Source organism: Prionailurus viverrinus, chromosome A2, assembly GCF_022837055.1.
Source record: "Prionailurus viverrinus isolate Anna chromosome A2, UM_Priviv_1.0, whole genome shotgun sequence".
In the NCBI taxonomy this organism is placed as follows: Eukaryota; Metazoa; Chordata; class Mammalia; order Carnivora; family Felidae; genus Prionailurus; species Prionailurus viverrinus.
Window position 1 is genome coordinate 35,666,615 of NC_062562.1, and position 16,279 is coordinate 35,682,893.

Below are 16,279 nucleotides of genomic sequence, written 5' to 3' on the forward strand. Positions count from 1 at the left end.
GAACTCACACTGCCTGTCTGTGGAGCCCCCATCTCTAATTAACTTTAAAGTTTAGCAGAGGAGCTGGGATCCCTCATGATAAGGAGGGAGGGTAGATCCCAGAGGAAGAATCACAGTCACCTGGGCAGTTGCACCCTATAAGATTTAATATATTGGTACTACATTAGTATTTATGAATCATTATCAAGGTGGAGACCAGTTTGATTACTGGAGTTTTAGTAATTTTCCAATAAATTCCACAACTTTTTCCACTCAAGTTCAGAAAAAGGACACCAGTGCCATATAAGAAAGCAAGGTATACATGTATAACAGATAAAAGCTGGTGCGGAGGGGACAGTTTAAGATGGCACCATCTCGCTACTTAAAGTGTGGGCCGGGGACAAGAAACAAAGGCATGCCCTGGGAATGTGTTACAAATGCAAGTTGTCAGACTCTGGGCCTCAGAACTCACGACAATCAGAACCTGCACGTTAAGGAAGCTCCCAGGGGTGCATAGAGTTCGGATCAGCCAACCCTACCTGAAGTTCCACAAGCAGGTCCGGAGGTCTGTCTCACGGTGATCTAGCCCAGAGAAACTGTGTGCTATGGCTACCCCATGGCTGGACAACTGGCCAAATGCCCCCTTTCAAGAGACAGGCAGGCACACTGAAAAAGGAGGAAGAGGATTCCCAGATGAAGGGAACACGCAGGGGAGGGGCCAGCCATAGCTCACTTGTTCTCGTGTCTCACGACGTATAGGAGCATCAGCTGACAATTTAGAACAAACAACCACTGGGTTCACCTTCAGGTGTTCTGATTTAGGTGCTTCATTCCTCCTCAGTTTTCAATGTGCCTAAGTATCAGTTAAGGATCTCATGCAAATGCAGATTCTGATTCAGTAGGTCAGTGCTGATCAATAATCTGTTCTCAGCTGTCCATATCCTGACTTGGTTGAGTTATCTTTACTTCAATATCATTATTCAGGGCAATTTTGAAAAAGAATTTACCTCCCCAAATCCTCTCAAGAATCTGCTGAGACTGTTAAAATGTTAAAACAGCTAGAGCTTGTTAGTCTATAATTTTGTCTTATCTGAACCTGGAAAACACGTCCTGCAGAGTCAGGTGATTTTTCTTCTTCATTTGGTATTTGTTATGGGTTGAATTTGCCTCTCCCCCAAAAGATATGTGGAATTGTAATACTCAGTACCTGAGAAGGTAACCTTACTTGGAAATTGAGTCTTTCTTTAGAGATGTGAAGTCGAGTTTAGACGGGCCCTGTACTGATATGACTAGTGTCCTTATAAAAAATGGCAATTTGGGGGCACCTAGGCAGTTCAGTCCGATATCGGCTCAGGTTATGATTTAGTGGTTCGAGGGTTTGCATCCCACATCAGGCTCTGTGCTGACAGCTTGGAGCCTGGAACCTGCTTCAGATTCTGTGCCTCCCTCTCTCTCTGCCCCTCTCCTGCTCACACTCTGTCTCTCTCAAGAATAAATAAAAAAAATTAAAAAATTTAAAGGGTCAATTTGGGCACGGGGACATGCCAGACAGGGAGAATGCCATATGAAGATGGGGGGTAGAAGACACGGTGATGTGTCTGCAAGCCACAAAATGCTGAAGGTTGATAGCAAACTTCCAGAAACCAGGTGAGAGGCATGAAACAGACTCCCCCTCCCAGCCTCTGCAGGAACCAGCTCTGCCATCACCGGATCTGGACTCCAGAAAGCTGAGGCAACACATTTCTGTTATTTAAATCACAGTTTGTGGTTCTTTATTTATGCAGCCCTAGAAAAACTACCATGCAATTCCACAAGCACTTGCTAGACAAAGAATTGGTTTCGGATTCTAAATGGAACACATATTTAAATAAGACATGGTCCCTGTTCTCTAAGAGCTCACAGACTAATGGCACACACACACACACACACACACACATACACACACACACACACACCCGGTATCAATCTGGGAGGGATCTAAGACATTTTCACTGAATAGGTAGGGTGTGAATTAGAAACTAAAATGTTTGTTCAAGTCATGCCACTGCCTAAAAATCCATTGACAGGTGTTAATGATTCACTCTTACATAATTAAAAACCTAATAATTCAAATAGTGCTTAAAGATCAGGTTAGCCTTGAAATATTTTTCTCCTTCTTCATCTGCATGCAGTCGCATTATTAGAAGAAATAATTTCTGACAATGTATTCAATTTACTGAGCTCTAAGGGGCTGAAATTTGCTAATGGTTCAGCTCCAGGTGGGTAACATCATTGCCTTTTTTTTTTAAGAACAAATTTCATCCATTCTCAATCATCTTCATTGCGCCATGAATGGAAGCAAATCATTAGGGTTCAGAATATTATTCTGCCAAGGAAATAATTTATGTTGCCTGGAGCCAGAGATCTCAAAATAATAAATAACATTTGTAGGACATGCAACAAAGAATGCCTAAAGCAGTTTCTTTATTTTATTTCAACTCAGGCTTGTAATTTCTCATCGCAGAACATCTCAGTAAAGACCAAAAGAAGGGCTTTGTAAGGCCAGATGAGGCTCCAATTGCACCTTTGCCTTTAAGCCTAAAACACTAAGCCAGTTTTCTATTTTATTGGGGGAAGAGGGCTTGTAACTCTACAAAAGCCATTCCTGATCTGGGCTCGGTACAGAAATGGTGAGATTAACCCAGCAGATCTCTTCCATTTTGAAGTTGTGAGCTCTATTTATTAAAATGTCTGGTCTCTTTGGTGATTGGCTGGGGAGGAGAGCTGCCAGATAAAATAAAGGATATGAAATGGAACATACACATACTAAAAATTATTTGCGATTTAGCTCAACTTCAGATTTAACTGGACACGCTTTTATTTGTTCAATCTGGCAACTCTAAACACAGCACAAGTGAAATTACACCGTGGGGTGGAGAGCCTTGAGCCCGGCATCCCTTCTTGAATGGAAAGTATGAACAAAGAAAAGGCAAGACATGAGCTTTAGAATCATTCAAATCTGGGGGATATTTCTGGCCCTGTACCTGATTATGTGGCTCTGGGCAATGTACCTGAGCAGTCCCTCCGGGTTTCTATTTTCTCATCTGTAACATGGGTATATGTAACGCTTGCCTCTTCTGCTTGTCAGGATTAAGTTCTAGCCCAGTTCAGTGTAGCGCAGAGCAATGATGGAGGCTGAGGAAAAAGATATAACCAGGATTCCTGAACCTGCCTTTATTTAAAATTTTAATATTTTGTTCGTCACGATTTTCTTTGCCTAAGTTTTTATTTTAAAAAAAAGACTGCTTTAAAATATTGTTTACCTTGTCAGCTGGGTTTTCTTTTTTCTTTTTTTAAAGTTTATTTATTCACTGAGAGGGAGGGAGGGAGAGAGAGAGAGAGAGAGAGAAAATCCCAAGCAGGCTCCGCACTGTCACCGTACAGCCTGATAAGGGGCTTGAACCCAAGAACCACGAGATCACGACCTGAGACGAAGTTGGATGCTTAACTGACTGAGCCATCCAGGTGCCTCTCGGCTTGATTTTTTAAGCCCCTTTATATTTTTCACCTGAGAAGGAAGCTCATCACATCACACCGATCCTGGTCCTGGCACTCAGTGCCTATTAAATATTACTATTTAGTATTTTAATTGTATTAACATTTAAATTTAATAATAACATTAAATATTATTAATAACACCTCTCTTACATTACACTTCCTTGTAGTGTCACATTAGAAACAGTAATGACGGGGCGCCTGGGTGGCGCAGTCGGTTAAGCGTCCGACTTCAGCCAGGTCACGGTCTCGCGGTCTGTGAGTTCAAGCCCCGCGTCGGGCTCTGGGCTGATGGCTCAGAGCCTGGAGCCTGTTTCCGATTCTGTGTCTCCCTCTCTCTCTGCCCCTCCCCCGTTCATGCTCTGTCTCTCTCTGTCCCAAAAATAAATAAACGTTGAAAAAAAAATTTTTTTTAAAAAAGAAACAGTAATGACAAGAAACACTTATAAGAGCTTATTATGTCCCCAGCACTGTGCTAACCTCCTTAAGTGCATACTTTTATTGAACTCTTACAATACTATGAGATTGTTAAAATTACTATTATCTCTTTTACAGAAAAGTGAAATTTTAAAAAATTTAAACAATTTCCACAAGAAGACAGAGCTAACAAATCAAGGTCTTGGACATTCAAAATTGATTTTTTTTTTTCTTCCTTGTAGGGTTACTGAAATTTGTACACATAGGATTTGAATTATCACAAAGCGGTCCATCAGAAACCTCCTGCCTGTGATAACCCAAGAAGGCCTCTAGGTGTCCTCGTTGACCAATTTTGTAAAAGCCGGACTTGCAGGCCAGAGAAAAGCACTTTTTAGGAAAGGTGTTTCTCAGCCAGGCTCTTCAGAAGAACTTCCATACATTTTGCGCATGTTTTCAGACCAAATTGGGTGTGCTCTGGAAGGTGCCTGGTCTGAAGAAAAACTCCGGATTGAGCAGGGCAAACCTCTTCATGGGCCCAGAGAGTGTGATATTTACCTTTCTGGAGAACCAGCTTCAAGAAGTTCTCAGGTGTCTGTTATTGTCCTACCTGCCAGTGGGCGGTGGCCTGTGTATCTATGGTACATGCTCTGAATTTCATGATTTCGTTTGGTGTTGCTTGGAGATTTTTTTTCCAGGATGCCCTAAATGTATCTACTTTTTTTTTTTTCAAGTTAATGACAAAAAATTTGGCAGTTACAGCTGTTTTTTGTACTTAACCTAGCACCTTGATTTTCCTTTGTTGAATCTGGCCACTCCTCTGCATTCTTCTGCACAGAAAAAGGCAGGTGTCGTCTTGGAGCCAGCAGCCGGGGCCAAGCCCAGAGGGAAGCAAGAGAGGCCTCTAGGGTACCCACTTTAAGGAGGCTCTCACTCTCAGGCTCTTGCAAGTGCCTGTTGCCCTAGTTCAGGCCTTGCAGGAGAGCTCTGGCCCCCAGGTCTGGAAAACACCTTACTCAGCTTGACTCCGTGGGTTAAATAAGCCTTGGTGCCTCCTCCATCCATGGCAGCTTCCAGAGTGACGCACATTCATTCTTTGCAAAGGTTCTGTTCTACGCATTTGTGAATTGCAGTCTAGGCGTGGGTACCTTCTACATATGCAACTTGGGTAAAGCACTTAACCTCCCTGAGCTTTTGTTGGGGATTAACATTTGCAAAGTTGCTGTAAGGATTCAACAGGAAAAAAATATTCCAGTCTTCCAGTAGGTCCCGGACAGTGCCTGAGATGTAATCGGCTCTCCACAATGATGAATATTTTCAAGAGTGTTGTCATTTCAGTGGCTAAACGAAGGCAGTACCAATCCTCAGAAACCCCAACTTTCTAGATCTCATGTAAAATTAAACATCACCTTTTTCTTCCAGGAAATAATGTATCTCACAAAGCACCTGCCAGAGACTAGATGTTATACCTCTCCGTTTACATGCAATATCTTGTTCAGCCCACAAATATCCTTGTGTGATGGGTACTAGCGGGGAAACTGAGGCCAGGGAGGTTAGAAAACTTACTCTAGATCATACGACCAGTAAGTGCTGAGGTTGGGATTGATTTCAAGCCCGCCTCCTGTCTCCAGGTCTGCCTGACTTCAAAGCCCATGCACTTAACCACTGCTTTATGAAGATGGTGATGTCTACCCTGACACCCAGTATCTTCTGATAATTGAAGGGCTGTGGAGAATGCCCTTCCCAGTCTCTGGGAAATTTGCCTGATGAGATCTTTCTCACTCTGACTTCCCAGTCTTTAATCTCCTATGGAGCCAATCTCTTTCGAAATGAGGAGAGGACAACGTAAAACGTGGTTTTCTAGGGAAAGTTAAGCATTCGTTTTGCAAGGGAGCAGGGGTGATAGGCTGCACTGGCTAGTTTAATTCACTGTTCACAACCTTTTGAGTACATTCCTCAAATGCATTGGCTCTTTTCCTCCATCTTTTTGCGAAGAGAATTTTCCCCCCGTTGGCCATTCATTAGCAACATCTTGAAGCTACATTCCGATCAGAAGTGTCTGAAGCACTTATCTTGAAAACCCAAACACTGCAGCCTGCCCTGAACTGTCTTTTTGGCCATTTTCTTCTTGCTGATCAGATGTCCACCCCTCCCCTTGACCTTTGCTCCTTCTTCCTTCTGGGGCAGCTCTTTTGTTTGTTCCTTCGTCTTTTCATTTTCTTTGGTTTCCATTTGAGAGAGGTGCTTGATGAGCAATTACTTTTTAAATTTTTTTTTTTCAACGTTTATTTATTTTTGGGACAAAGAGAGACAGAGCATGAACGGGGGAGGGGCAGAGAGAGAGGGAGACACAGAATCAGAAACAGGCTCCAGGCTCTGAGCCATCAGCCCAGAGCCCGACGCGGGGCTCGAACTCCCGGACCGCGAGATCGTGACCTGGCTGAAGTCGGACGCTTAACCGACTGCGCCACCCAGGCGCCCCGATGAGCAATTACTTTTTATAATGTCATGGTTAATAAAGAACATGAGGTCTGGACTCAGACAAACAGGTTTGAATTTTGGTTTTACAACTTACTTACTGCGTGGCCATGTAACTGAGGTCAGAGGTAACCTTTCTGAGCCGCTTTCTTTACATTCTTTTCTGGGATAAGACCACCTTTGTCACAGAGTTGTAGGAAGGATTAAATCAAATGACAGCACTTAGCCCGGTTGTTGGGACGATAGCAAGAGCTCAAAAATGGCAGCGTTCTTTCTATTTTCCTGTTTCTTCAATCCTGGAATACATCCTCCTATTCTTTTAGTTTCTGAAACTAAGCTGGTTTTAGCTTTAGGACTTTGGCGAATGCCATGATGATATTCTCTTAAGCCTGGAAGAGCTTCTTTCCCTTCGTGTTTAACTGGACCTTCTCTTACCAACCCCCATGTCTGGGCTGAAGCATCACTGCCCCAAACGCCCCACTATGTCCCAGCAACGTTTGGTATTTTCTACATCCTTTCTTTTCTCACCACACTTGGCTTTCATAAGACAAGTTACTCACATTGGTCACTTCTGTTTCTCCCTCCTTGATTGGACTGTTGGCTTCAGGAAAACATTCTATCCTCACTGCCTAGGACAATGACTGACATATAGTTGATGTTCTAATATTTGCTGCATGTACGGTTTTTCAAATCACGTACCATCTCTCCCCCACCGTCAAGAAACAATCATCTCCTATACTTTTCCCTTTGGACTCTTCAAAATGAGACATCTCTGCTGGAACACTGGAAGGCAGCACCCATAAAGTGGATTTAACACCTTTTCCCAGGTGAGATGCCCAGGGTTTCTCAATGGGGTCACTTTGGGCGGTTTGGATAGAACCACTGTTTGTTGTGTGGGACCATCCCATATCTTACAGCTGTTTGATGTCCATAGTCCCTAAATGCCAGTAGTATTTCCAAATCATTGGGGGATCCAAAGTGCAGCAACACATTTCCAAATGCCCCGCAGCAGGTGGCACAGCCCCAGTTGAAAATCACAGAACTTGTAAACCTTTGGGACTTCGTAAGTGTAACAAGCATTTAAGGAGAGATCATTATCTAAAACTCAGCAGTTAGGTCAGCTTCCACCCCCATTTCCCTGGTCCCAATACACCCTTATCGTCAAGACAGCTACTATTCAAAAACAAAACAAAAGGGAGAAAACGTGTTTGTGTGTGTGCTAACGTTAAAAATCAGCTAAGTATTGGAGTGCCTGGGTGGCTCAGTTGGTTAACTGTCCAACCCCTGATTCTGGTTCAAGTCATGATCTCATGGTCATGGTATGGAGCCCCATGTTGGGCTCTGTGCTGGGCTTGGAGCCTGCTTAAGATTCTCTCTGTCTCCCTCTCCCTCTCTCTTTCTCCCTCTGCCCCTTCCCTGCTTGTGCTTTCTCTCTCTCAAAGAGATAGACATATAGATAGATAGATAGATAGAAGATAGATAAATGTTAAAAGAATCAGCTAAGTATTGCCAAAATAAATCTTGTTGCATATTTCCTATTTTCTTTTGCAGGGAGATAGATTCATGAATCATCAAAAGTAGAAGAGGTTGGAAGTATTAGAAGGATTTTTTGGGACTGGGCTCAGATTCTAAGAGGAGACTAATCCCTGATTTGCTCTTTCCAAGGAGAATCAAGAGTAAAAACTCACAAGCACATACAGCTGATAGAGGTCTATTCAGAGAGGAGTCCTTGGGGTTATGTTAGAAGAGCATATAAACTTCTTATTATCATACTGTTCTGAACCATCAGAAATGGGGAAAGATCAATAGATATTTTCAGTGCTACTGATCAATATTTAGTTCATTATGGTTACCTGTGATTGTAACAAGTATATTCACTGGTGTGAGACATTTTATTGACTTGAAAAGAATTTAACAAATGTACTTGGTCCACTGATGAGCTCACACAGCAATAAATAATGCAGTCCAGTAGGCTGCAAGCCTGGGTAGTAACCCAGAGAAGGGTTATCTTCAACTGTGTTCAGACCGAGACTTGCTTCTGCCTTTTTGCCACTGGTAATGGAAAAAAACAACAAAACAAAACAAAACAAAACAACCAGTAACAGCTGAGCTTAGCATGTGTTCACTCCATTTTCATTAACATATTTTTAAAAAATCTTGTTTGCTCCCCTGACTGTATAGAAATTGTTCATGGAACAAGGCTGCAGTAGTTAGGATTTAGTGTTTGCCAAGTCAAAATCTATCTCCTGCTTTTCTCTTAAGAGCTGCATGACTTTTGACAAATTACTTGACCTTCCCAATTTTCAAATTCAGTGCCATGGAGATAATAGCAAGTCACTGGGCTGTTGTGGGGAGTAAAGCAGTAGGTACACATGCGAAGCATTTTAGCACACAAGCCTGGCACACATTGAACTAGAATTCTATGAATGTCAACTCCTTTTTGCAGCAGGACATGCTTTTCTTTCTGCTGTTCCAGGGTTGGCGCAAAAATGGGAGTGGAGAGGAGGCAGAAAAGTCCCATAAGGATCCAGAGGAGGGGACTGGACTAGAATAGGAAACATGAGAAACACAGGAGACAAGGGGCTTGACACACTTTGAGCCGAAAGAGGAGTCGAGTTCTGTATCCTTTTCTGGGCTCTGTGTATATGTTAAAACTTTTTTCTCACTGAAAATGAACTGCATCCCCATGCCCTGTGAGGTAACAGGGGGCAACGAATGACTTTCCTTATGACTGTGAATGGATGGGGCACCTCCCGTGACAGAACTCCAGGTTAATGGTGCTCAAAGGGTAGTCTAGATACATCTACCACGGTGAATGCTGAGTCACCATATATAATTGCTGAGTTCACATATTGTACACCTGAAACTAACAAAAACTGTAGATTAACTATAGTCCAATTAAAAAAGTAGGTAGTGGGGCGCCTGGGTGGCTCGGTCGGTTGAGCATCCAGTCCTTGATTTCGGCTCAGGTCATGATTCCAGGGTTGTAGGCTTGAGTCCTGCATCCAGCTGCACGCTGAGCATGGAGTTTGCTTGGGATTTTCTCTCTCCCCGCGCCCCCTTCCACTCTCACTGTCTCTCTCTAAGGTAATTTTTTAAAAGGGTAGTTAAGAAGCTCTGTTCCTGGAATGTAGATCAAGGTAAGTACAGAAAGTTACGAGTCTGCGTTTAGAAGCTGTGATCGCAACTTGACAGAGTAGTTTTTTTTTTTTCTTTAATGTTTATTTATTTTGAGAGAGAGAGAGAGTGAGCAGGGGAGGAGAGGGAGAGAATCCCAAGCAGGCTCTGAGCGAACAGCTCAGATCTTAACCAACCATGATATCATGACCTGAGCTGAAATCAAGAGTCAGATGCTTAACTGAGCCACCCAGGTGCCCTGCAACTTGACAGAATCGTTTTATCTGATGAACGTAACAATGAGCAGGAGGAATGTGTATTTTTGTGTCTATTTTTTTCCACATCTCTAGGAATTCATTTTTTCAATTAACTTTTTTCCTTAGCAATTCATTTTTATTTTTCTTCACAAGACTATAGGCCCACAATAGTTCAAAATTTTAAAAACTTGACTTTCACAACTGGTCCTTTGAAAATAACTACTCTAGAAAATAATCCAAATTTTTCTACAGTCCTGACAATAGTCATTATTCCACTTCTGAATGCTCTTAAGGACTAACATTTGAACGAACTCTTTAGTCTGAACCTTTGTTCCTAAGAACAGGCCAAACTTATAGTTTGAGACAATTCTGGAATCTTTATTGCTTATAACATTAAGCTTTTATGAGTACAAGAAAGATTTTGAAGAATTTTCTGAAATATAGAAAAAAAATATAAACAGCAAAGAAGGTGAGGCAATTTAAAAAATCCACCTTGTAAAATATACATTTTTATGAGGTAGATCAAAATATATACTGATACAGAGAAGCCCAAGGTATGTTCAGTGAAGAAACAAGTTGTAAACTGTACTTGTAATATGATGCTGTATTAAAAAAAATTACTATATACATAGAAGAAAGCCTGAACTAATATAAATTAACCAGTCTGAAAAAAAAATCAGTTCTTACATCTGAAATGTTAGGCTCCCAGGGGCGATTATGTTCTCATGTTATATATTTGCTTTGTGTATGAACTTCAAATTTTTATCATGACTATATGATACACCGTAATATGAAGCAGATCGATGTGTGATGTTGAACAATTTGCCTCTGTCATGTTTTGGTTATTAATAAATATACCGAAAATGCAGTTGAGAGAGGTTTTCCTAAAAAGATAGCGCGTAAAAAAAATCATACAGCAAGCCCCCGGTGCTTCTATTTCTTTACCTTCTTTAAATATTTGGGGGCCAAGTTCCACGCGTTCTTTCCAGGCCCACTTGCAGTTCTGAGCATTCCATTTCTTGAACAGAAGAAGGCTATTTCCATTTAAGACACTTGCACGGAAGTATTAAGGTCTTCCTACATTTCATTTCCCATTCCCTTCTCCCCATTGTGCAGGACAAATACATGCCAGATGAAACATTTTCCTGAATTTAAAAGACCAGTTTGCGACTCTGCAAAACTAGGATGAAGGGCTTGTTACAAACAAACAACATTCGCAAGATCGGGAAGCCTAAAAATTCACATCTGTCATCCTCAGCGAGGCAATAAACTACCGTATTTCATCAGTTCTAAGACAACTTTATTGTGAGACACAGCATCATTTTATGTAGCGCTAAGAAAGAAAAAAACACTGCCAATTCCTTTAGAGCATGCCATCAGTCAAAAGATGCATCCTGATTTCAAGGATGTAAATGTGAAAAGATGGGCACCTTGGCGTCAGTAAAATATGGTAATACTACAACTAAAAATCTGCAATCTTGTCCAAGAGGATTACATGAAGTAGAACACTTCAAACTGCTTTGGATGAACCCTGAATATAATGGAAGAATACGTAAACATTTTCAGTAGCACACCTTCAGTTTATTGACCTATGTAAAAAAATAATAGGTCTTAAAAAGTCAGAACAGTAAAAGAATATGCAAAAGTATTTCTGTTTCTAGAAGGCTATACAAATATGCAAAAAGGAATAAGTTATTATTTTTCTGCATGTCTTCTGTTTTGCTCCAAATTCGTTCCCCAAACTTCATTTTTAATGATACAAATGACTAAGGACCAGTTTAACAAATCATCTTTATGTATATATTACATGCTTTGGAATATAGATAGAAAATGTTCCAAAAAAGTTGTTCAGAAACTTCTCTCTTCACAATAGGAACATGAAACCTGTATAAAAGGGGGGGTAGGGAGCACCTTTTATGGAATATTGAAGCAGAGTGAAGATGACAAAAAAGATCAATCTAGAATATGGAATTTTTTTTTTTTTTAAAAACCCTACCATAAACCATAGCTAATTAGTTCTTCCAAGTGAAGTATGAGGTAGTTTTAGCCTCATAATTAAATCTGCAGCTTGGAGTTTTCTGGTTTTTTGTTTTTTGTTTTGTTTTGCTTTTGTTTTTTCCTTTTTAATGACTAATCTTGTTTTTGTCACTTGGTGACTTAGAACCCTCTGTGGGATCTGGACAATATGCTTACTTTCTTAATGTTCACCATTTTAAGGCACGCAATTCATCTAAAATGATGTGGCTTTTGTTTTGTTTTGGGTTCTTTGTGTTGTATTACCTTAAAATAGTTTTGCAAACTCTTGATTATAAAAACTCTCCATGTCAGGTCTGCCATTTCAAATGACAACCAAATTGGAGAGTTACCAGCCTGAATAATAACCCATCAGGCTACTGGTGTAGAAAGAAAAAAGGAGCCCAATAATATTGGACCTTAGAAGATTCTCCAAGCAGAGTTTGTCAATTATTCAGTGGGCTGCTGTGTTTTCCCCAATCTGCTACCATAAAGTTATATTACAGGATGCTCCGGCAGTAAGTCTTTCCGGAACCCATTTTATGGTGCTTATGAAAACCATCACTCTTTATAATATCCTAAAAACATTTACACTCATTCAGAACTTCATGAAAATCCAGCTTCTCTTCAAGTAATTTTCCAATACTGTCTCAATTGTTGACGTCCATGTAGAAATAGCATGTCATTCTTCGCCGGCTCACAACTCCAAACTTTCTGATGGTGAGCAGTGACTGAGGAGCTCCTCGTTGTTGTTCTTCTCATCATGCTGAACTGTGCTCTGAAATTTCCCAACCTTCCTTCCTATTGGAGACCCTGAACACACTTTTCACAGTTTTACGGTTTGCCTTCAACAACTTTTATTCCCTTAACAAGTGCTTGCTACTGATAAAGGCTGAGTCTGTCCTTGGCAATGGTTCCACCTTGCTGTTAGGTTAGTGCCCGGAGCTGGAAAGGCATGTGGTTCAGGGGCTTTTCCGTGGCCTTAGAGTGTGATTCACTTCCAGGGCAGCAAGAGTCCTCTCTTCAACCTTTGATGCCTTTAGCTTTCTAAAGCCAAATAGCTTTCTGGGAAGACGAACACATTTTGCAAGGCACACTAGTGTGAGAACGCGGTGCTTGGTCAAGAGGTCCAAGTGCAGTTCAGACTAATGTTCCAGGCTTTGAATCTTCGTGCCAAAAGAGCCTCTGCTCTCTACTCTTCAGGCTTTCTTCCAACCGGTTTCCATCTGTACTGTCCAGTTGACTGATCTCTGTGTAGTGTCTATTAAAGGAAACCAGAAAAGTTGTTACTTGTGGTCATTTTGATTCCCAGAGTACAAAGATTACTCAAAGAATTAGTAAAAAGCACCGTCAAGAAAATATCCAACACTTGGAAATAGGCAAAGCATGACTGTGTGCTGTCTCATTGTCCTACTGGAGCATTGTTGAAAAGGCCCATGCAAGGTGTACTTAATTCTCAAGGGAGATATTCCTTTGTCTCACTTTCATTTACCATTGATAAGGACCCAGATTGTGGTAAGTTACATGTTAATTTTTAGGGTTTTTTCTGGGAGAAATACAAATAACTTCTGTCTAGTATAAAAAGATTATGGTTAAAATTTTATCGCCCTGTGAGCCATTAACTGTTTTGTTTTTTTTTTTTAATCTAATTTCGTAATCTTATTCCAGCATTTTATCTTTCAGTGTATTGAATTCAGTCTTTTGAATTGTCTCAGAAGCAACTTTACCGTTCTGTTAGTTCTCTCATTAATGGGTTAAGTAAATCTTTGACACACGCCCATTTTCTCTTTGTGGGAGAGTCATATTTTTAACTTTTTAAAAAGTATTCCTGACAGCCACATTTTAAGTATTCTTCAAATTAAGAGACTATACTAGATCCTTTCCTCAGGGACAAAGGAATATATTTAGAGGCAGGGGCACCTAGGGACACATTTTACACCCGTAGGGTGTATTGGTCAAGAGTAAATTGGAAACAGCATCACATATAAAAATCACAGGCATGTTTGGAGGGTAGATCCAAATGAAGGCATCCTATTATACAAACCATTCCAATCAGCAAAACTTCATTCCTACAGTAGTAGTTTAGAATAGGTTAGATAGTTAGTAGGTTTCTTTTTATTTTAAATTTCTTTAGTCAAAAGGATTAAAAAGTCATTGGAAGAAGAGCTTTGGAAAGAAATGCTCCGTGAAAACAGGTATTTAGTGTTTTCATCTAATATAAACACAAAGTCAGATTTCCACAGCTTCACACATCGGTCAGTGAGCAAAACACCTGCTAAGCAAGAAGCAACACACAGATCTGAGGGGCTGTACTTACTACTGCTGGCTACACTTAGCAAAAGAGAATTTAAAACTGATCTCATTTCTGGAGACACAACCATTCTCCGGGACAGAAGCCCTCGGTTTTGCCTAGTTTAGGTAGAGTTAGATAAGGAAGAGAATGGGCAATGGAAAACCGGAAGTGAAAGAAAAACAGTTATTTGAAAACACAGTTTGTAGCACAGAGACAAGAATTGGACTGTATTATATACTAGGTAGGATAAGAGACATCTACATTTGTGATGCTGGAAAGTTTATGCCACTGACAATTATACCAAATCAGACCTGGAAACAAACTCTTATTGGTAAAAATTTATAGCTTTCTGTAATATCAAGAGCCAGACACTCTGGGAGAAAGGATCTCTAAATAATACATACTTCATTTATTTAAAAAAAAATACTCAAATCTTTAACTTAAGGGCAGATCTTATTTTTATCTTTATCTTGAAACCAAATTTCCCTCTTATTTAAAAAAATTATGTTTCCATCAAAAACACAATTTTACAGCAAATTCCTAAAATTTGGTGGATGGCTGTTATTATACTTGCCTTGGTAACAGGTCTAGTTAAATTGATCATTCTGGGGTGTAATAAAAAATCCTCAGGGCACCTGGGTGGCTCAGTGGGTTAAGCATCTGACTTTGGCTCAGGTCATGATCTCACGGTTCATGAGTTGAAGCCATGCATCGAGGGGCGCCTGGGTGGCGCAGTCGGTTAAGCGTCCGACTTCAGCCAGGTCACGATCTCGCGGTCTGTGAGTTCGAGCCCCGCGTCGGGCTCTGGGCTGATGGCTCGGGGCCTGGAGCCTGTTTCCGATTCTGTGTCTCCCTCTCTCTCTGCCCCTCCCCCGTTCATGCTCTGTCTCTCTCTGTCCCAAAAATAAATAAACGTTGAAAAAAAAATTTAAAAAAAAAAAAAAAAAAAAAAAAAAAAAGCCATGCATCGAGCTCTCCTGTCAGCATGGAGCCTGCTTCGGATCCTCTGTCTCCCTCACTCTCTGACCCTCCCCCGCTTGCGCAGAGCATGCGCTCACTCTCTCTCCTTCTCTCTCAAAAGTAAGAAATAAAAACATTAAAAAAAATCCTCAATAGGCAAACAGATGGAAATAAGCACACCTGTACCTCTGTTGCTGGGAGGGTAGGGAGGGTAAACTGGCAAATCTTTCTGGAAAGCAAGGGCTTCAAAAAATACATTTTTCAAGTTAACCCATTAATTCTACTTATTGGAATGTATCCTATGGCAATAATCTGAGATTGAGACAAATATTTTGTAGAAAGATGTTAACAGCAGCATTACAATGAATCATAATGAAACAAAAAATCTAAAAATTCAAAATACAGGAAATAAAGTATGGCATATTTATGAGGGGAATATCATGTTGCTCCCATGAAACAAGGCTTAAAGAGTTTTAAAAAGGGGTGCCTGGGTGGCGCAGTCGGTTAAGCGTCCGACTTCAGCCAGGTCACGATCTCGCGGTCTGTGAGTTCGAGCCCCGCGTCAGGCTCTGGGCTGATGGCTCAGAGCCTGGAGCCTGTTTCCGATTCTGTGTCTCCCTCTCTCTCTGCCCTTCCCCCGTTCATGCTCTGTCTCTCTCTGTCCCAAAAATAAATAAAACGTTGAAAAAAAATTAAAAAAAAAAAGTTTTAAAAAATATGAGCACATGTGTATGTTGTGATATTAAGTAAAAAACCTGGGATTCATAGACAATGAAAGATGTACAATCGTACATAAGTTTATCATTACAACCACGTTAAAAATGGATACAGAAAAATGGGGGAATGTGTCAAGATGCTAACAGAGACTACCTCTAGATGGTGGAATTATAAGTAAATTATTTCCTACTTATTTATCCCTTTATCATTTTCCTAAGTTTCCATAGTGAGCTCATATAATGCACACAATAGGGATCTTTAAATAGTTTCTCATTTCCTGTACGTCGCCGCCCCTCTGACGTCAGACTCCCGTGTCAAGCCATCTTGGGCTGGCTGAAATAGAAAGGCACATTTGGCAAAAACACATTTTCTCTAAAAATGTTTAGTACCTTCCCGAGTCCAGTGAAAGTGGTGTCAAGGATTTTAGAACCGTCTTACGTGCTGATTGTTTTCTGTTGTGTCTAACTCAGTCAACAAAAAAGGAAAGTAAAAGTATATAAATAGGAAAAAAATTTGC

At 40.7% G+C, this 16,279-nt stretch overlaps 1 protein-coding gene across 9 annotated transcripts in view; it reads right to left on the reverse strand.

Moving 5' to 3' along the window:
• Positions 1–11,338: 11,338 nt before the first annotated feature.
• The window catches only part of FRMD4B (FERM domain containing 4B), a 324,549-nt gene continuing 319,608 nt past the window's right edge, over positions 11,339–16,279 (reverse strand). For all 9 annotated transcript variants that reach the window (XM_047850185.1, XM_047850187.1, XM_047850186.1 and 6 more), the window contains one exon: positions 11,339–13,053. In XM_047850185.1, the coding sequence (XP_047706141.1) occupies positions 12,933–13,053 (121 nt within the window). In that variant the 3' untranslated portion in view covers positions 11,339–12,932. The remainder of the gene's footprint in view (positions 13,054–16,279) is intronic.